At 46.3% G+C, this 21,769-nt stretch overlaps 2 protein-coding genes across 2 annotated transcripts; one reads left to right on the top strand and one right to left on the bottom strand.

The window, feature by feature from the left end:
* The first annotated feature begins 2,000 nt into the window (after nt 1-2,000).
* Nucleotides 2,001-6,849, top strand: LOC104336656 (glutamine amidotransferase-like class 1 domain-containing protein 3, mitochondrial). Its single transcript, XM_075423245.1, has 4 exons — nt 2,001-2,169; nt 3,045-3,216; nt 5,038-5,242; nt 6,556-6,849. Exons 1-4 carry the CDS (start codon nt 2,062-2,064, stop codon nt 6,746-6,748), a joined length of 678 nt encoding a protein of 225 aa, XP_075279360.1. The 5' UTR covers nt 2,001-2,061; the 3' UTR covers nt 6,749-6,849.
* A 2,029-nt stretch (nt 6,850-8,878) lies between these two features.
* ACOD1 (aconitate decarboxylase 1) lies at nt 8,879-15,856 on the bottom strand. Its single transcript, XM_009942503.2, is given in 5 exon segments — nt 8,879-10,318; nt 11,159-11,364; nt 13,158-13,247; nt 14,145-14,306; nt 15,707-15,856. Coding segments are annotated over 5 exon segments (1,563 nt in total). The 3' UTR covers nt 8,879-9,363.
* Between the last annotated feature and the right edge of the window lie 5,913 nt (nt 15,857-21,769).

Raw genomic sequence — 21,769 nt, 5'->3', positions numbered from 1 at the left:
GACTACCTATGATACATGTCCAAGGTCCACCCAGGAGGCAGGACTGAAGATGAAGCTGCCTGTAGCAGAGGTTTACAGCCTGTGCAGGAAGACCAGCCTGTATGTCAGGACAGCAGGAGACAGGACTGGACATGCACCCCTACAGCATAGCTCAGGTCACATCTGGATGGCCAGGCCTCTGTTTACACGGAGCCCCTGGGTCAGTGGCCGGAGGGTGTGTGGGTGGAGGCCCCAGCTGAGGTTGGCCAAGGTAATTAAGGGCTATTAAGACACTCCGGGCAGGGACATGTCATGAGCTGGGATGAAAATATGGACCTAAGACAGACACAGAGGGCTATGACAAGGTCACAGAGCCAGGGCAGTTATGGAGCTGGCACAGGGAGGGATGTGGGATGGGAACATCACATCCCAATCAAGGCCAAAATCCATCCAGGAAAAAGGATTACCTATAATGTGAGTCAGGTCCAACCAGGAGACAGGGCCAGAAACACGACTGAAGATGAGGTTACCGACAACTCAGGTCCAGGGTACACCCAGGAAGACTAGTCAGTAAGTCAGGACAGAAAGGAGCAGGGAGTTCCAGCTCTGACAACGCTCAGTTCCCTAGCTCTAACATGAACCTCGGCCCTAACACACAGGTGAGTCTGGGAATCCTCTCACATCTCCAAACATGCACTGAACTTAAACTCCATCCAGACAGCAGCCTCTTCCTAGCTCGGGCATGAGGAGGAGTCCAGGAGCATTCCAGCTCTGGAGACTCTTAGTTCCCCTACCCCCAAACCTAACCTCCTGCAGCTGAGCCCAGGGAGTCTCACGCCAGTAAGCACGTTGAACCGCCACTTCACTCTCACCAAACGTATTTTGTACTTCTCTGGGCTGAAATGGCTCCACCGGAATTTCCCTGGGGTCCTACACAGCCTGGAGAGTAAGGTGAGGGTTCGGTGCTGTACAGAGCTCTAATTCCACAAGTGTTTTGAGCCAAGAGGGATCTTCCAGCGTATGGTTGTGGATCGGGTGGTCAGGCAATCGAAGGCTTTCTGAGCTGGAGCTGCACTGTGGTCCTGCTCCGTCCTCAGAGGCAGCATGGGCTGTGGTGGAGACAGAGCTGCAGCCCTGCGACTATCTGGAGCAAAGCATTGCCCAGCAGACGGCAGTCAGCCCTTATGCAGGGAGTTTCCCTGTCTTGGCCCTTACGAGAATCTCCCTACCCATCATCCCGCAGACTCCTGACCTTCCAGTGTACAGCTGAATGCATTTTGCTACAGAAAGAGAGTTTGCTTTCATGTGTCATTCTTGCTCTTCCCAGCCTACGCACTGCTGTGTCCCCTGCATAACACCCATACTCCAAATTTTTGGAAGACTCATTTTTCTACAAGATCCACCCTTTCATCCCTCTGCTCCAGTAGAAGCGCAGATTTTCATATTAAGCCCAAGTTTCTTATAAGAGCAGCAGCTGTTGAAAAACGAAGGACTGAAAGAGCTGACAGACCTTGCTGCAATTCAGTCCGTCTGGTCTCCAGCATGGTATCTGTGTGTGTGGTTGCGAGGAGGAGACCAGGGGTGACCTTCTGCCTTGGCCCGAGGAAGCCCTCTGGCTCCCTGGGGCAATGCCATAACGACTAAGCTGGGAGCAGGTGCGGGAAGGTAGGTTTGGTGTTCCACAGAAACCTTCTGGTTTTCCTGGTAGATTGGAGCCACTCCCTCGAGCCCAGTACAAGGTTAAGGGAGCCAAAAGGGGTACGTGGGTCTGACAAGCAAGAGCATCCCTGAAACAAACGGCATCAGGACCCAGCAGTACTGCTGCCCTCTACCCCAATTCCACTTTCACTGCAGGCAGGAGGGAGAGCACCTGGCGGGGGTGAGGGACCCCCGAGCGCAAGCCCTGCCAACCCCCAAGCCCCGCCGCTCAGAGCTGCAAAATGGCGGCCGGGCCGGAGCCCGCCGCGCAGGCGCAGGAGGAGGAGGAGGAGGCGGTGGGAGTGTGCGGCGCGGCGGGGGTCTGCGGCCTTGAGCGAGTTCCGCCGGGCCGTGAGGGGAGGGCGCCGGGGGCGGGGGGCCGCCATGGGCAAGCGGGTGGCCCTGGTACTGGCCGGCTGCGGCGTCTTCGACGGCAGCGAGATTCACGAGGCCTCGGCGGCGCTGGTGCACCTCAGCCGCGGCGGCGCGGAGGTAGGGGGGGGCGGCGGGACCCCGCTCGGCGGCGGGACCCCCGCGGGGTGCGCGGGGAGCCGGCCGTGACAGGCTCCCCGCGGCGGGAGGCATGTCTGCCCCGGCTCTTTGCCACCCTCAGCAGCCGGGGGACCGCGCCGTGGCCGCCTCGCCCCCGCCCTGTGCCGGGGCTCGGGGAGGGATAAGGCCCTCTCCCGCCTCATGGCGGTCTTTTCCCCGCCGCTGCGCGCCGCGAAGCCTCTTCAGCCGTAACCTCTCTCCTTACCTTACATTAGAGTGCCTCTAATGTCTGTCCTAGAAATGCTTGTAGAGGCTGCATCTCTATCTTTTAAACTTACTTTTTTAAACATGTTTTAGCACCCCGATCCCGTAACAGTGAAGAGCAGCCTGTCTGCAGGCTCGGCTGTGTGCCTGCCTAGTCAGGCTGCTGGTGTAAGTGGTGCTGCTCCGTTGGTCCTTGAGGTTACCTGCAGAGGAGTTGTCGGCAGGCCCTGGCAAAATCAGTAAGCTTAATGTTGGCGTGAGACTGTGCTTCTGTCAAAAAAGCTGCAGGAATCAGATGGGGAGAGTGGCTGGGTTTAACCAACCTAACATGTCATCTGTCACTTCAGAGATTTGATGCGATGGATCCATCCTGTGGAATCCCCTTCTCTTGGATAAGAGACTTCAGGAACAACGACTGTTTTAATTAAAAGATCTTCATTGTCACCGATATGACAGGGCTCTGAGCAACCTGGTCTGGTCAAAGATGTCCCTGCTCACTGCAGGAGGGGTGGGCTAGATGGCCACTAAAGGTCCCTTCCAACCCAAAGCATTCTATGATTCTATATATGAGTTCTGTTTAGTCACAGAATTGCTTCATCTCTGTATTCTAGGTGAAGATATTTGCCCCCAATATTGAGCAAAGGGATGTAGTCAATCACCTAAAAGGAAGTCCAGCAGAAGAGAAGAGAAATGTGTTAGTTGAAAGTGCCAGATTGGCAAGAGGAAACATTCAGGATTTGGCTGAACTGAAAGCTAGTGAATTTGATGCTGTCATCTTCCCTGGTAGGTGCTTTTAAAAGAAAATCAATTGTGTTTTTTCAATGGCAAATAACTGCTTTGCCTCTGCTACTTTTTTACTTTTAAATCCATTCAAAGAATATATTATACTCCTGAATTTGAAATATAGGTGGGTTTTTTCTTTCTTTTTACTTTATTTTGAGAAGGTGTTTTAGCAACCTCTCATGGGCTGACAAGTCATCTCAGTTTATTTATTAATTTATAGTTATTAATTGAACATGCCGGAGTGTTCTTTTGGTGTTAGGTTATACATCACACCGGTGTTTCTTCCTAAAGATTGGGCAAACTTTAGTACTTACTTGCAGACAAAAACACTGACCAGAGTAGAAAAGTAAGGCCAGAACTTGACGTTACATGGCATTGTCTTATTTTTAGGGCCTCTGAAATTGTTGGCGAATAGTAGGTTGCCAAGTAGATTATATTCCGTGTCAGATGTGAATACATTTTGTTTTAATTATGTATCTGGTCTGCTGCTGATTATGTTATGCTAAACATGTTTATGGGTAAGTTTTTATTTATAGACCACAAAATTGCCTTTCAGGCGGGGGGTAATTGTAATCACTTTAGAAATGAAGAAACCAAAGCGTCACGAGGAAATTCTGACTTGCTGAAGATCACTTTCCAGAATATTCATAGTACAGTTAAATACTGCCTTCCCAACTGTGGCCCAAGTGTTCAATTTTGAAGTCGTTATGCTGTCTTCTGTTGTAAGGCCAGCAGAGGGAGTGTGTGTGTAAGGCAGAGAAACGGATTGCCGGCGCTAAAATGAGTGGGTGACATCAGGGCTGATCAGGGAGTGGAGGCTAGCAAGTATTTTCCTTGTTAATTTCATGCTGTTATAACTCAGGCTCGGGAGGGTTGCTGTAATAACTGTTAGAGGGAAATAAACCCTATTAAGTTTGAAAATTAAAATCTTACCTCAGAGATTTCAGATAACACTCGAAAGTGAGCAAAGAGTGAAAGGAAAAACATTAAAAATGTAAAGCTTCTTGATATGGTTCCTTGAAATACTTGTGGAAATTTCCGTTTGTTTATTGTGGAAAAGTTGGTGTTGTGCACATTCCATAAGGAATCTAATATAATGGATGGTTACACTTGCCTTCTTACTTTGGTCATTCCGATGCTTATGAATCCAGAAAATGAAGGTGCTGTAAAATACAATCTGCTTATACAATTAAATGAAGACTAAATGCAAGTAAAGGATCATTATAACTCATTTCTAGAAAGCAAATTTTAAATACAGTATATTATCGTTGCCTTTTTATGTAATACCCATTTTGTTTTCATTGTCTTAACCTTTGTAAGTTCAAAAATAATTCTGGGGGGGTGGGGCTAGGGGAAAGCTGTTTTGTAATTGCGTCAGTATTGAAGTAAAACTGGAATGTGAATTACTGTAGAGGGTCAAATCGCTGTTTGCATTACTCTTCTTCTTTTAACTACCAGTGGTCTTTCTCTCATCCCTCTCTTGCTTACTGAGGAGTGTGTATCAGATGGTGCGGCTTTTCCAGTGACTAGCAAATGAATGTGAGGTTTCCTGTTTGTCTATTTATTGCTCACTGGAGCAAGATTAGGCTTTCTGGCCTATGTAACATACATGGTATATAAAAAAGTGCAGTTAAACTTTTGATATTGGAAACCCATCGTGTTTTCGCGTGCTGAACTCTTTCAGTGTAGTAACTTAACAGTCCCACGTATGCCATGATTATGCTGTAAAAAAAGGAGAACTTCTTCCTGGCATTGAATTTAATGGCTTTCAGCAGTGTTTTATATTTGAGCTTTTCGTGGTTTTGTTTTTTTTTTTTTTAGGTGGTTTTGGTGTAGCAAAGAACCTGTGTTCCTGGGCTGTAGATGGCAAGAACTGTACTGTCAATGAGCACGTGAACTCCACGCTCCAAGCTTTCCACAGTGCTAAAAAGCCCATCGGTTTGTGCTGTATATCGCCAGTCCTGGCAGCGAAAGTCTTTCCTGGTTGTGAGGTCACGGTTGGCCAAGATAAAAACGTGGATGGAAGGTAAGAGGGAAATGAACGGAGATGATTTACATGGGAATCGGGATTAGGCAATGACCATTCTTCTGTGCAAAAGTCTGAGGTCTCTGGTGCCACAGTAACCCTTGGGTACCTTATTAGTGACATTTTCACTTATGTCAAATTTTTGCTGGCATAATAGTAGTCGATGCAGAACTCTGAGAGCAGACAGACTGAATCTGAGGTCAGGTGACCTGTGCGCTGCAGTGTTGGGAAAATGCATCCCGAAATTTGGAAATATGTTGGTCTGTGATGGTTGGTTCTATGACACCAGCATTCACAGACACATTACAGTTAGTAGTCTGAAGACTCTAGTTAGCCTTATCTCTTGCCTGAGCCATCGGTCTGTGAGCCACTGATGGTAACAGAGGCTCCTGTGCTGGCTTTCCTGTGCGGTGTGGGTGCTAATGAGTCTCGGGACGTAGCATCCGTCAGTCTCAGAAGCGACAGAACAAAGCGACTTTATAGAATGATGGCTGCACGGACACGCAGGTGACGAAGGGTACCAAGTTCTTTTTTCACGTTCAATTCACAGTAACTGAGTGACAGATTTTTGTATGAAGTGGGATACAGAATTTGCTTACCCGGCGCCTTAGAAGGCCATGATTCATACTGCAGATGTGCAAATGAAGAACGGGCATCTGGCCGCCTGGCGTTCAGAAACTTGGTACCCTGTGGTAGTTTGAGTGGCTGTTTAAATTGCGTCTGTGGGCTTTTGTCTGCTCAGGGATTTTTAAATAATGATTTTCTGGTGGTAGTGGTTTGGGGCCACTTTACGGGAGGCGGATGAGAGCAGTGCCCAGCAGAAGTCAGTGCTGTTTCAAGAACTGTCAACTCCCAATAAAGCTTCTGAATGGAATTTTATAGCAGCGAAGGATTGCCTTTGTTCCTCACTTAGGAAAAAAAAAAACTTCTGCAGAATCCCAGTGGAAGACCTTGCCTGGAGGTGTTGGAAAAGGTCCAACCTGTCTGCAGGTTCAGCTGGCATCACTCAAACTTTTGAGAATCAGTTGTGGCTGCACTTGGTATCATCTTAGAAACTTACAGAAAGATTGTTAAAAATGGAATTGTGCTGACTGACATGCTGTGGCTCTGCATTTCAGATGTCGCTTGCAAAGAAAGTAGATCACTTGTGTCCATAGGGGATGGGAGAACCTGACAGTGGCAGTCTGACTCCTTTGTCGTCATCAGCTAAAGAGTCACTTGAATATTATTGTAGTTCTCTCATTCAAGTTGTGTTGGCAGAACTTTATGGCTGTGTCACCTCTTTATGTTAATTGCAGTCTTTATATTTACAGATTTCCTGATGCTGAAACGGCATCTGCTATAACAGAGCTTGGATGTAAGCACATTTGCAAAAATGTAAATGAATCCCACGTGGATAAAGCCAATAAAATAGTTACTACTTGTGCTTTCATGTGCAAGGCTCCTCTGCATGAAATCTTTGATGGGATTGGAACAATGGTACAAGAAGTCCTGAAACTCGCCTGACTGGAAGCGTGCGGACTTCTGCAAGGAAGTCGGTTTAGCTAAGCAGAAGCATTTAGCTTCCTATGGTTGTATTAATAAAATAATGCAACTGTTAAACTGCACAGTTCTTGGTTTGTTTGACTTTTCAATCTGTAATACATCAAATGGTTGTTGCTATGTTTGTCCTATTCATTTCTCTTTTAAAATAGAAAGCATGCGTTGAAGGTTGGGGGGGGGGGGGGGGTCGTCCCCTTTTTTCGCAGAAATCTGAATGTATTCAGTGTTGACAAGATAATGTAGGAACCCTCCTTGTCCAGTGGGGTTTTATCATATCACGAACGATTATCAATAACTCACATTTGTTGTTACTCAGCTATAATTACAGGTGAAATAGCTGTAAATGAGTCTGTATACCTTCAGTATAGGTAAGTAATTAAATTCTACTCAGAAGGGAAAAAGAATGTAGTTATTTGTTTTGTTTGGTTTGGTTTGTTTTTTTTTTTCTTCCCTTGCAAGTCTTTAAGCAAGTATAGCTAATGGACTTCTGAAATTTTTGCAGACTCCCCTAGATAAACAGATTTTATAAACCAAGAGCCAGAGGCTTAAGTACAAATGAATATGTTGTGTGTGGAAAATACTCAAGTTCTGATCTAATAAATGACAAAAATTTGAGGTTTAGTTAGTAAAATGAATTGGCTTTATTTTGTGATTTTTTTGCATACATATTTTAGCACCCTAAGGAAGGTACATTTTATATATGTTTGGGACGCGTGCTTTGACCTCACAAATGTGAGCAAAGGTCATCATTCTCTCGTAGAAGCACAATCTGGCAAGGCTTTGTACTCCTGAAGGAACTAAAAATTCCCAGAATTCATTATCAAGGTAAGTTTGATTGTCACTGTGGACACTTAATTGTCTCAGGGTAAGAAGCGTTCTGACGCTCACAGGTCTCTGTCAGTCGTAATGAGCGTGCTGTAGCCCGTGCTGCACGATGCCCGAAGTAATCTAAACTTGTCATCACTAATTAGTGCTAATCACATCTTGTTGAGCGAGCACCTTGTAACTGGAGCGGGAATACAGCAGGAGCAAACCAGTACCACAGAGCAGCCGGAAGATGATGGGCCTGGGTGTCCCGTCCCGCTCAGCGGGAACAGGGGAAGGTGATCTTTTTAATTCTCTGCGTGGCACTGAGAGTCATAACACTGACCAAGAGGCTTGACTGAAAACAAAGCTTTACTTGGAATGGCAGTGGAATTACAGAAGGTGATAACTCTAACTTCATGTTACCTTTAGTGCAGTGGGGTTGGAAACAGATATTGACTTGGCAAAAGGTTTCAACAACACAAAGTCTGGTTTCATAAAACCACAGAATACAGCAGGTTGACAAACTTAAACTAACATACCCATATGTGCCGAGAAAGCCAGAGACAGAGCAAGAGAAGAAATAAGAGAAAAGGTATCTCCACCCTTGGATCCAGCGGCAGTCTCTGCTGGTTGTTGTGGTCCTCTGGTGGTTGGTGCACACCTGGTGGTCTGGGTCTTCTGGTGGAGGCGTGCGCCTGTGGTCAGGATGTTCTGGTGGTGGGCACACGCAGCAAGGGGCTGGCCCCCTCTCCTTTTATACCCTTCGGCTGCCTGTCTCATAGCTTCCCGAAAGTTCTCAAGGAGTCAGTGGGCATGGGGGGTGGGGAGGGTTTTGGTGGTCTCACATTCCTCCCCCAAAGGCAAGTGCTCAACTTCCTTGCATAGGTGACATAGGTGGGCTTCACAAGCTGACGCCCTGCCTCCACAGGGTTTTGCTCAGTATTCCACACTCCGTTATCAAGATGAAGTTCCCAAGGCACAATGCGCGATTTAGGAGTTTGATAAATTCGAGCATCTTTATCAGTTTCTCCCAAGATGGACGTTTGAGGCAATTGCCCACTCCAGCCTGGGGATGTTTGTGACTACTGTCCTCCCCAGCCTGGGGCTGTACACTGGGAAAGAAGGCTTTTGTGAGGAGGAGTGCTGGGCCGTCCCTCTGGCCCAGCAGCCAGCGTGATCGGGAAGGGCGCTAACCTTCACCTTGCCAACGCCAGACGATCGTCTCCGCGAGGCCTGACGTGTCGCAGGGTGCCGAGTGCTGCCCCTCTGTACAGAAGCCATGTTTATTTTAGCACAGACGTCAAAGCTCGGACGTGGCAGGAGGCTTTAGAGCTAGATCTTCAGAAATAAATATAGAAAGGCTTTTCCTCTCTGTCCTCCTCGCAGTGATGTTTCTGATAGAGACAGCATTTCCCGCACTCCTCCAGAATCTGGATTTCCTTTATGGAATTATTTAGCAGAAGCAGAGCATACGCAGTCTTTTTTATTTTTTGGCAGGAGAGCAGGGAGATTGTTGTGTCGCACGCAAGCAGTGCTCTGCCTCTAGAGTCATAAAGATAATTGGAGTCGGCTGTGCCAGCAGAGGATCTTCTGTTCAGCCTGATGTGTGCACGTAGTCGCTAAATTACTTTGCCGAAAAACACAATATTGGACTGAGCGTGGCTCTTGTGTTCCAGGGGTCCAATTTAAAAGTGCTCGAGTCATTAAATAAATAGTTTGTCCTGAATTTTGTGTTTGCTTTGTGAGCAGCGTCTAGCTGTGGGTTGGAACATTCAGAGGAACCGCTGCTTCTCCGACAGCCCTCTAGCTGACTGTCCCGATAAAAATGTACTTAATACAGAACAGTCGCCTACTTTTTCCAGATTGTACACGGTCTCTGTAACGCCTTCTAGGGCTTCTGCGGGCAGGACGCTGGAGGCGTTGGATTGAAACTTTTTCTCCAAGTCCTCCTTTTTCAGAGGTTTCCTCCAGTGTCCATAGAACGTATCGCAGCGGTCGCTGACCGTGTTGCCATCCCGCAGCGTGACGCTCACTTCGCAGTAAAGACTCTCGAAGCTCGGTGTGTTGTCGGGAGGGTGCTCCAGCTGTGTTTTGCGGAGGAGCTCCCGTAAGGCTGGCCGGTGGATGTTCTCACCGGTGAAGGACTGGACCGACACGCTGCCATCCAGCAAAGCAGAGCATGCAACGAACTGGAAGGAGTGTCGAGCTTCATGCTCTGAGGTGGGGCTGGGTCTGTTCACGTATTTGACCTCTGGGACTTTGAGAATGACTTTCTCGATTTTCTCAAGGGGGAGCAAGTTGTCACTGCTCTCCACAAGCTTCTTCCTGACAGAACATGCTGCATCAGCCACCCAGTGCGTTCCGAGATGAGCAGGAAAGCGTTTGATCGCCACGTCTTGTTGGTCCAACAGCCAGGGGTAGGACTGCAAGGTTGGCAGAGTCTGTGGGTTGTAATCTGTGTAAAAGGCACCTATCCCCGACTCCATGTCCAAGATCTGTTTGTTTCCTTGAAGGCCCTGTGATGCTAAGCAAGCTGCTTCGAGTCCATGCTTGGCAGCATTGCCAACGTGGAGGGGCTTTGTTTGGGTGGCTGCATTAGCCAGTGGGGCACCTGCGTAGGAGGCAGCGATAGCCAAGGCGTTTTTACATTTCAGCTGGTCAAGAGCAAGCAGTTTAGCACAAGCTGCTGCACTCCCCATCGTACCAACCACAGTCGGTGGGTGAAACCTGAGAAAACAAAATCTCTCCATTACCATATTTCAAAAAGTCATCCAAATTCTCTATATGCATAAGCTCCAATTTCCTTTTGCTGCTGTGGAAGATGGATTGGGCCGTAAAGAAACACACATTCAGCGTTCATGTGTGGTCCTAATGTGAAAAGTTGTCACTTTTTCCCAGAAACAAGTTAAGCTGGAATAGTACCACTGTAGGTCTTCCCCAGAAAGCAACAGAAATGTTCGAACTGCTCATAGTTCAAGGCAAAAGCATCACAGTTTATAGTCATCTGTAAGTTATCTGTAAACAATTTATAGTCATCTACAAATAATACGTATTGTGGGAGGCAAGTTTTGTTATTCTGAGCCAATTTCACAAAATTGGCAGGAGGAACATACAGAAAATAGCAGGAAGACGTCTAGTCCATCCCACACTTCAAGGCTTTCCCCTAAGCACACCCCATCTTCTTGGGCTCTGCTCTGAGCCTGGCACCAGTGACTGTTCTGCTGAGAGCAAGCCACTGTTTGCGAGGCATGGTCGTATGTATTCATGAGAACCTTAGAGCTGTGTTGTTAAACATTGCCATTTTGCTGCTGTTTTTAATTAATAGCAAGATCATCACTGCCTTCTTGTAGACTGATCGATGCTCTTGTAAAGAAATCTCTTAGCTAAGTCGTAAGGAGTCATGTAAGTGTATTCATGTTTAAGATCAACCTTTCCTAGTTTTCCAGGCAAACAACACAGAAAATATGATTAACTGTGCCATTTGTGTTTTATCTCGCATTTAATTAAGCATATTAACTCCAAAACACCCCTTCCACTTAACTTTCTACTTGAAGCATCTCTATGTACCTTTTTGGAATGTTCCTGGCTTCACTGGAGAAGCGCAGCAGCCTGCCTTGCACTTCGATTCCCACGTTGAAAGCTAAGAGCAGATCAAGACCCGAGATTTTTTTCTTCTGAGGAAAGGCCTCCGAGAGTGCAATCACGGCAGGGAGCACAGCCCCGGATGGATGTGTGGCTGGGTGCCACGTGTCGTCAAAATCCATGGAGTGCACCTAATGGAAAGAGAAGCCTTGGCTTGTCATCAGAAATCAACTTTGTCTTGGCAAGACTGGCTCAGTCAAATGAAACAGCTGTCATCGGTATAAAACAGGACTGAAGAACTAGATTTTCCTTAGAAGCCAAAACTTCAGAAGTCTTTCTTTTAAGACCTTTACTCCCAACACGGCTCAGTGAGAAATGGCAATGCAATACAAATCCTGCCTCGAGGAAGTGTATTTCTAATTCAAGTTGCACCAGTCTAAAACCAGTATGGCAATGATTCTTCTTTCCCACAATAGACTTTTGCTGCTTTAACTAAACTGGTATAATTAAAGTAGCAGTTCTAGGTCCACCATGTGAGTGATGAGTTTTCACTTCCCCCAGAACAGTATATAAACGTAATGAAATTACTTTCCCTGTGCTGCAGTTGATGCTGCCGTTAAGATTCACACCATTAAAGCTCTAGCAGCCAACTCCATACTGCTAACTGGGAGTTGTATCAGAACGACTTCTCTGCTGCAACCATCCACACGGCAACAGGCGCAAGCCTGCAAATTTAGACCAGCCTTTAGCCTGGATTTTCAGCATGACAAAACAAGACCTGTCACATGAGGAACCAGACTCCCTGGGGTTGCTGGGAATAGGAGAATGCTACAGTCTTAAAACCGGGACTGGCTGCTCAGCCCTTGAGAGTATCCAGAGAGGTCCCTCCTCTTTCCCATGCCCAGAGCCCAACTGCTGGGGAAGGTTTTGGGCGTTCCCAGCATGGCATACGGCTGCTGTTCTGGTAGCAGACTGCTCTGAGCAGTGCACTCAATGTTTGCAATGTAGTGTTTCTGAACAGGCAGAAGAAAATCCAGTGCCTGCCTTGAAGAACTCTGATGCCAGCTGGGAAGATGACCTGCAGTGTGGGATAAGGAAAGTTGTGCCCAATACCTGGTAAGTTGCCTTCCTGGCATCTTCAATAACTGCTTAAAATTGACCTGTGACCGAGATGGAAACTGAAACGATCGCATACGTGCTAACAGCCAGCTTTGAGTATCGTCACATGGGCTGCTAGGAGCTGAGAGGTACCAGATCTCATTTCCACAGTAATTTTTTCTACGTTGGAAATGAGGTGTCAAATTTGACCTCAGATCTTGTTGTCACACTAATTCAGATAGGCTTAATAGTACCATTTCCTTCGTTGGTCACCTTCTCTAGTTTTGCATAATCGCCAAATTTGTCTGCCCCACCTCTTGTGCCTCTTTTGATTTCAAATGGTTTCAGCCTCAATCTGAATTTAGACAAATGTCTGGGGAGTCAGTTATTGCTTTAATGACAAAGTATGTGTCCAAAATGTATAACTGACTTTTGCAGACTGCGTAACTGAAGATTAAATGGCCTGGTGGTATTGTATGTGTGTATGTATATGTGCATCTGTCTGTGTTTGTGTTTTTCTGTAACTATACTTTGCCAGTTGGCATGAAATTTGCATCCCAGTGAAATGAATGATAGCTGGAGCACCTCTTTGTAATGCAGCTGTAGCAAGGTTGTAACAAGCTGTACAGTTCTGACCTTTGAAAACAGCCCCAAGTCCCACATTAAAGGTAAGGGATGCTGTTGAGTTGGATCAGATATATATTATACCTTGAGCTCGGTCTCCTTGGAAGAAAGTTGAAGCACATTAGGAGAACAGTCAGGGAAAGTTTTCTAGCAGACTTCAGGCAGAGGAATAAAGTAAGATTTTAGGAGCATTCTGTTCTCTCTAGAGCAAGAATGGCATCAATTAGTGTGATTTAAGAGCAAATAAAAGAGCATCCCTTACAGCCACTCCATTCACAAAAGCTGCATACAGAGGAGGCAGTCGGAAATCCAAGTGGCCCCAGATGGTACTGGATATATCTGAGCTGTAGATCTGAAACAAATTGACATCAATTAATTCAAAGTCCTGAACCCAAGGATAAATGTGTGCCATATCTCTGATGTAACCACGATCAGACCATACCCTCTCGGGACCCAACTGTTCCCTTTCATGAGAAGAATATTGTTCTTTCAGAAAGTATGAAAAGAAACTTGGTTTCCTGTTGGCTTATGTCCCTTCCCACTCAAACAGACCTCAGAGGGCAGACCAAGACCATCCACCTGGCCATTCAGTACCTTCACAAAACCTCTGGCCATGGACGTCCCTTCCCACCGCCCTTCGGTGGTTCCATCAGGACTGTCAGCATCTTGTTGGTGAAGATCTCCAGTTAAAGGTTCTGGTTTTCTATGTTTTAGGAAGACCCCGAGTAAATGATATATGGCCTCCTGGTGCGGGTATCCCCACACTTTAAAGGGTGCTGTTCCTTTCCTTTTGTTGTGCAGGTCTTCTAGCCAATTAAGAGATCATTACAGAATTAAATAAATGTACCTCAGATAACGATTATGTTTTATGGACTGGAAGTAACCCACTACTAACTCTCGATCCCTATGACAGTCCCTTATTTTTGAAAGTCTGGTGATAAGTGATGTTTACTTTGATGATGTTTTTCATAAAATCTCCTAGGTGAAAGAAAGGAAGGGATTCTTAATTATCTTGTGTTTGCAGTGGGGCATGTTAGCATACAGTCTGTTACACTGGCTTTTGCCCATCCAGAGTTAAAAGTAACTCCAGCAATGAAGTTTCCCTGTCTCCAGTGGGGAGAACGTTGTTTCTCTTTTTCCATCCCCAAAAGAATTTCACCATGACAAAGTCTCCCTTTATAGCTCAAATTTTCCCTTGCTTTTCTTAAAGCTATACCTTAGGGTGTGCTATGAATGCCAGACACCTTACCTTGCTGTACTGTGTCACTTTGTGGCAGACCTCGGTGCTGGTACCCAGAAGCCCCACTCCGAGAGTGTCCAGAATCATTCGCTTACTTCTCTGAATGACTTGGTCTGTCAAGTGGTTTGCATTCAAGCCATGAATCACGTTTGCAAAATTTTCCGTAATTGTCTGGGAGGAAGAAGAACAAAAGAAGAAGTTAAAGAAAACACATCTTCTTTTCTTTCTTTTTTTTCTTTCAGTTTCGGGCTACTGCTTAGCATGCTGGTGATCTCTGTTGCCCTGCCCTTGTTTACATGGATTGCATCAGCAAAACTAAGGTTTGAATTCTTCCTCTTTGTGTTCCCAGAAATGCCATAGTGTTGTTTATATTTTATTTCTACTTTCATGAGTGTCCTTGTCTGTTCTGTATTTCTGTTTCTTCCTCCCTGACTTGAGTCCTTGAGGGTAAGCACTGCAGGTGATGTAACTTTGCAAGGTATCTCCATCTCTGTCTCTGTCTCTGTCTCTGTCTCTGTCTCTGTCTCTGTCTCTACCTCTATCTCTCTATCTCTATACACATGCACACATATATAAAACAAACAGAAGCAAAAAGCATCTGGCTTTCCATAGCACCTTCATATTGGTATTGAAATCAGTGGGAAAGTGGCATTTCAATCCAGTGCAGCCACTACCACACAAGGAGGCAAGATTTAATGTCCCTGAGTAGCATAATTACTATCCCAAATCTTGCTGAGCTTGGAGCTCAGTGGGAGACAGGACTTGGCAGCTCTACCTTGCACCCGTTGCTCCTAGCTCCCAGCTCCCACTGCATTCACACTCAGATGGACTCCCAGTTTTTCTCCCAAGACAAGATCTCGCCTCTTTGAAAAGCAGTGGCTCCTTGTTCCTGGCTCATTCTGATGTGGGAATTATATTTCTAATTTTTTTTTTCTATCCTATTGAGCGTTGACCCATTGTGCAAATTCAGCCTGCTTCTTGGCTGGAGCTGTTAGCTGCTGTTAATATCTCTATTAGAAACTAATCCAGAACTTCCCTTCTCTGGCCATTAGAAACTTCCCCCTGTAGAGGTGTATATTATTTACAACCAGTTTATACACATGCTTGCATTTTTTGATACTGGCATTACCGAATATAGCTCTTCTCTCTCTCTGGAAATTGTCTCCTTCCATTTCCCCTCACCCTTCTCCTTCCTCTACTCCCCTGCACACACCCACACAGAGTGATGATATTTCCTCTTGGCCTTCATCTTGCCAAGTTAAACAAACCAAACTGTGCTGCTTTCTCCTTTATATTGCACACTCACCCCTATACTAGGCTAGAAACTTTTCATTGTGCTGTTCACATTGGATTTCTATTATCTGGCAGTGGTGACCAGAATTGTACCCATTATTTCAGACAAGTTCTCACTCAGCTTTGTACTAAAGCATTAAGGCCATCTTGAGGAACACAAGTCATTTAAAGTAGGTATACCACATATCCCTTGGTGTGATGTACACCTACCGAAACGTACAGAGGATACAAAATCTTAAACAGAAAAGTGCATCTTACAGTGCAAAGAAAGACAGTACCTTTGCCCACATCTTGGAGAGATGATGCGTGGTCCCAGAGAGATGCAGCAAACGAGCGGTAGCCAGCAAGCAGGGAGAATCACTCTCTCACTATTTATATACGTATGTCTGGGGTGGGGGAAGAAATATTAGGCCTTTTTTCTTGCTCATCTTGTCCTGCCCATTTCCTCCTCTGCTTGGAAATGTTCCTTTTTCTTCACTTTCAACTTTCCTCTGACTAACTGTACTATAAACTGCTTGGGCGTGTGTGATAGGACATTGCCAGTCACGTTCACATGTTGTGTAATTGGATATATGTGATATTTTATTACTGGATAGAAACTGATATATTAATTTGAGTGTCTTACAATTGGTTGCATGGAGACAAGAGGTCATCAGGTCTGTCAGGATGACCTTGGGCAACCACAGTAGTCCATGGATGACTCTACTAGCTACGAGAGCAATCGGCCCCATACTAGACTACAGGATGGCAAAGACTGTTTCAACTTAAAAGGCTGTTTTAACTTACCAATCTGATAGCTTTCTACGATGACATGGCTGGCTGGGTAGATGAAGGGAGAGCCGCAGATGTTGTCTACCTAGACTTCAGCAAGGCTTTCGACACAGTCTCCCATAATACCCTCCTAGGGAAGCTCAGGAAGTGTGGGCTGGATGAGTGGTCGGTGAAGTGGATAGAGAACTGGCTGAATGGCAGAACTCAGAGGGTTGTCATCAGCGGTGCTGAGTCGAGTTGGAGGCTGGTAGCTAGTGGTGTCCCTCAGGGGTCAGTACTGGGCCCAGCCTTGTTTAACTTCTTCATCAACGACCTGGATGAAGAGTTAGAATGTACCCTCAGCAAGTTTGCTGACGACACCAAACTGGGAGGTGTGGTAGATACACCTGAAGGCTGTGCTGCCATTCAGCGTGACCTGGACAGGCTGGAAAGTTGGAAAGAGAGGAACCTGATGAGGTTCAACAAAGCCAAATGCAGGGTCCTGCACCTGGGGAGGAACAACCTCATGCACCAGTACAGGCTTGGGGTGGACCTGCTGGAGAGCAGCTCTGCGGAGAGGGTCCTGGGGGTCCTGGTGGACGACAGATTAACCATGAGCCAGCAGTGTGCCCTGGCTGCCAAGAAGGCCAATGGCATTCTGGGGTGCATTAGGAGGAGTGTGGCCAGCAGGTCAAGGGAGGTTCTCCTTCCCCTCTACACTGCCCTGGTGAGGCCTCATCTGGAGTACTGTGTCCAGTTCTGGGCTCCCCAGTTCAAGAAAGGTGAAGAGCTATTGGAGAGAGTCCAGCGGAGGGCTACAAGGATGGTGAGGAGACTGGAACATCTCTCCTACGAGGAGAGGCTGAGGGAGCTGGGCTTGTTCAGCCTGAAGAAGAGAAGGCTGAGAGGGGACCTTATAAATGTTTATAAATATCTGAAGGGTGGGTGTCAGGAGGATGGGGCCAAGCTCTTTTCAGTGGTGCCCAGCGACAGGACAAGGGGCAATGGGCACAAACTGAAGCACAGGAAGTTCCGTCTGAACATGAGGAAGAACTTCCCTCTGAGGGTGACAGAGAACTGGAACAGGCTGCCCAGAGAGGTTGTGGAGTCTCCTTCTCTGGAGATATTCAAGACCCCCTGGACAAGGTCCTGTGCAGCCTACTGTAGGCGACCCTGCTTTGACAGGGGTGTTGGACTAGATGACCCACAGAGGTCCCTTCCAACCCCTACCATTCTGTGATTCTGTGATTATGTGATTAAACAACCCGTTACTAGGTTTTTTTTGTTTCTTTCTTCTTCCACTACATGTCTCCTCTATAATATACACAATTCAGACATGGGAAATGTGTGCCATAAGGATTTCAGACCACAGGTTGGATCAAGGCAGCTCTTGGCATTTAATAGTGTTTTAACAGCATGAGTCACTATACGAGGCCATCATTTCTACCAGCAGGTTTTCTGCACCTCAGGCAAGGATGTCTTCTCTAAGCAAGGAGGCACTTCTCCCATCACCAGGTCAGGGATTTCGCTTCTGTGGGAATCCCAGACTACTACCAGATAGTGAGCGAGAAATCCCTGCCCATCCCATTAGGAAAGAAGGAGACCCCAGAGGAGCATGACTAGAGGCCACTGAAAAATGCTGAAGTGAAAAAGTAATATATGCCTGAAGTTTGGGCACTCACCCATTCAGGGAACAAAGTATCAAGTCTTTTCAGAGTTGCAGTCTTGCACTGAGGATCTAAAATGCTGCCTAAAACTTTAGGAGCCTCAGCCATTTACTCAGCCTAGCCTCAAATAATTTTGTAAGTCCTTCTCTAACTCCTGAGTGCTTCCAGGTAGAGACCAGCAAGGGTCTATAGCTGAAGTTTAACTTTGATTTGAGTGGATCTAATTACTACCAAAAGGTCCTGTTCCAGGCCATGTCCTCTCTCCACTCCTGTCCCTGGACACATAGTCCTCCTCCTCGCGCCAGCGCTGATGCTGAGCAGACCCGTTCCTGAGCTGGCCTGACCTCTCTCCAGAGCCAGCTCGCGGATTCCCAGCTGCCAGGCGAAGCTGAGTTTCACTGCCACAGAAATGCAAAGTTAAACCTAGCAGTGCAAGCAGAGGGCCAGCCGTATTCCGTGAAATTTTCGGAGGGCGCAGGCAGGTGAAAAGAGACGGGAGGCGGTCAGCTGTTCCCCAGCAAGCTCTAACCCAGACATCTGCCTGTTTTGGCTGTGTCTTGAGCCAGCTCTGCTTATGGATGTCATCTTCAGGTGCCTAACTTCGTGCTGAAAATCGTACTGGGTGACAGAGCACCTTAAACGATAGAAGCAGTAGCTTGTTCACAAATGTGGCCAAAGAGCCTGGAGTCCACGTCCCCTAAAACCCAGCTCTACAAAAACATCTATACTTCTGTATGAGCTAACCTGCATTAAGTGCAGGCTCCACTTAAAACCTTGGCCTGTCTCTCTGAAATATGAGCGGCTCTTCAGCACAGCTACTAAACCTCTTCCCACACACATTTCCCCGTGAGCGTACTGCGGCTTCCTCACTCATCCGCGCGTAATCTGCATCCACGCAAAAATTCCTAGCAGCATGTCCTTGTTCCTGGGTGAGGTGTGTGCTTTGGCCAAATCCTGACCCCATGGGGAGACAGAACCAGAATGTGCATCGGTGCTTCCTCCTTGCCCCCTCATTGCCACACTGAGGAAAACCTCAGAGGTAGCCTGGATGTGCTGACGAATTACCTTTGGTGCTGATAAAATCCAGCCCAACTAGCGGGGTTGCTCATGTTGATGAGCTTGGCAGTGGTTAGGAAGGTTAATAGAAGTTAATGCTGTTAGACTGAAAAAGGGAAAGTTCTTGTTAACTTTCACTTTCATTCTTTCAGCTTATTCTTCCCTCGAGAAAAATGGAAGAAAATATCTAAATCACAGAACCACAGACTCACAGAGTGGCTGAGGTTGGCAGGGACCTCCAGAGGTCATCTGGTCCCAACCCCCTGCTCAAGCAGGGCCACACAGAGCAGGTTGCCCAGCACTGTGTCCAGAGTTTTGAATATCTCCAAAGATGGAGACTCCACAGCCTTCTCTGGGCAACTTGTGACAGTGCTTGACTTCCAAAAAAGTACATATTAAATAAAAGGTATTCAAACCCTAAAGTCAGTCCCCTTTCAGTTATCTTTTTCCTTTACCTTGGGGATATAATTTATAATCCCATTCTATTTCTCATTTTCCTCCTCCTCCAGTGAGACTGAAGTGAAACTTGCTACTGGATGGCACAAAGGAGACACAACAGTCAAGGGGAATGTTCCTAACATAAGAAGCAATGTGGGACCGTTTTCATTTCCCCTGACAACTCCAATGGATGGAACAGTGAATACAGCTGAACAGTTGAAAAGTATGAGAAAAGTATACAGCAATGCAACTCCTGATTAATCTAATTTATTGCATAATGACTGCTCTAATACAGGTGGCGTTATACTGGAAGGCCCGCAATCAGAATGGGGCAAAAATGGCCCATAACCCTTTTTTATCTCTAGAAGGCACAGTGCAGTGTCAGCCTGTGGGACTGTATCCTCAGCCTGCATCACGCCTCAAAACAAGGTCTAGACAACAGCTTGCAGCTTACAACGTCTTTTTTCCCTCCAGTAACTTTGAGACACCTATTCCACATAAGAAGTGCAGAGGTCCAGCCACCTTTAATCCCATGTTGAGACTCCAAAGTGAATTCAGATGAGAGGCAGAACTTGTGATGTTGCTTTGCAATGTGATGTGTGGCCACGCACTGCTAGCTGATCTCAGACACGCGGTCCCTTCCTTCTGTAACCTTGATTGCAGGATGGATTGTAACAGTAGTTACACCAGTACTATTTAAGGACTGAACTGAGATGTTATGAGAAAGTGACTTTTTTTTTAAGAAAGAACGAAGTGAAACTGTAAGTGCACAAAATTAAATTGCCTGGGAGACTGATTTCCAAAACTTTGTCTGCAGACCTCAAAGTCAGGGTGTATGCTGTAGACTGGGAGGGAAAGGAAAGCAATATGATTATTGTGGCAGGTGGAAGAGGCGTCTATTCAGACTCCTGTACCTCCACAGGAGAATTTGTAGGGGTCTAAACAGAAGGTTGAAAATCACTGACTGAGAGTTTGGCACAGGCTGTCCACCCTGACAAAGGGTATCTGCTGCTTTCCTCTGACACAATATGCATGGTTCAGCAATTTGGGCAGACAATTTGTAAACTAGCGAGGACGATGGGAAGACAAAATGCGTTCATCCAAATGCTATTTGCAACATCGTGCGTGGCGACAGTAATGAGCTGTGTTGATTACAGAACAAGGCTTTAGAAAACCAGTGCCCCACAGAGTCTATTTTCTCTTGCTGACACCACATTTTTAAGCTGCTTGTTTCTTTCTTTTGCCTCCAGTTATTATGGGCTAAACTCTGCCCACACCTGCAGGCCGTATGTTTCACCTGAAAGCAGTTTTGGCCTTAGCCTTGTGCTCCTTTTGCTGTAAAGAAACATAAAAAATTATGACGAAATACAGAGGCCAGGCTTCCTTTTCTCTGAGCCAGCTTTCAAGATGCAGCTTCGTTCATGGGCTGTGCTAAGACGAGAAAACATGAGGCAGGTGCCAATGTGCTCTGTTTACAGAACCTCTGCTATTGCCGAGGGTCTGAAAACACCTTACAGGTGCAGGACCTGCTCCTGTTGCCTCTACCAGGATATTTTAAGTACAGTAAAGAGGTGAGAATCTTAGCAAATTGTCTGGAATAGGTGGCTTGATGTAAATCCTGTTAACAGCCCTACAGACATAAATCCTGGGATCCCGTAATCCTGCACCACTACCTTTATAGTCTCCTGTGCCTCTTTTTCCCCAAGCCTACCTTCCCGTGCTCAGCCCAACAGCGATTACTGAGCCAGCCAGCCACAATACACAGCAAAACCAATAGGCAATGATTGCACCATGAAACGTATAATTCTGGAAATTTCTAGGCTACAGTAGTTCTCTTATTCACTTACTTGCACAACTAGTGACAAAGGCAGTGCAGTCTCTGAGAAGTTACAACACCCTTGTTTCCTTTTTTCAAAAAACGCCTCACAGCAAATCTGAAAGTGCCAGGCCATATTCCGGTAAAGGTTGCTACGAGTCAATGCACCAGGTCTACGTTACACTGTTCTACTTGCCTTCATAAAATAGTGGTGCTGTTCCTAAAGGTAAGGCCTCACAGTTTATTTTAAACTTGTAATGTAGATGATGGTTTGCTTCCACAAGCTGAAAGACAGAGTAACCAGACATAACTGGGATAATCACATAGAATCTTGTTCAAGACTGATCATTTCAGTACAGACATACCATGAACCCAAGCTGCTCCATTAGTAGCAAAAGCATGCTTGAAGCCAAAGAGTGTGCCACTGAATGATTAGGCAAACCCCTTCAGCATCGTTTATGGAGTAGCGTCAAGGGGCCTGAACTATAACAACGTGAGAAGACACCACAGGTCTGTGAAATTCCCGTTGACACAGTGTAAATTTTAGACCTCACCCATACTATAGCCTTTACCTGTAATACTAACATCCAGATGCTGACAGTGCAATAGGCTGC

Source organism: Opisthocomus hoazin, chromosome 1 (genome assembly GCF_030867145.1).
Source record: "Opisthocomus hoazin isolate bOpiHoa1 chromosome 1, bOpiHoa1.hap1, whole genome shotgun sequence".
Lineage (NCBI taxonomy): Eukaryota > Metazoa > Chordata > Aves > Opisthocomiformes > Opisthocomidae > Opisthocomus > Opisthocomus hoazin.
Note: the sequence above shows the minus strand (reverse complement) of the source record. Positions and strands in the feature narration are given on the sequence as shown.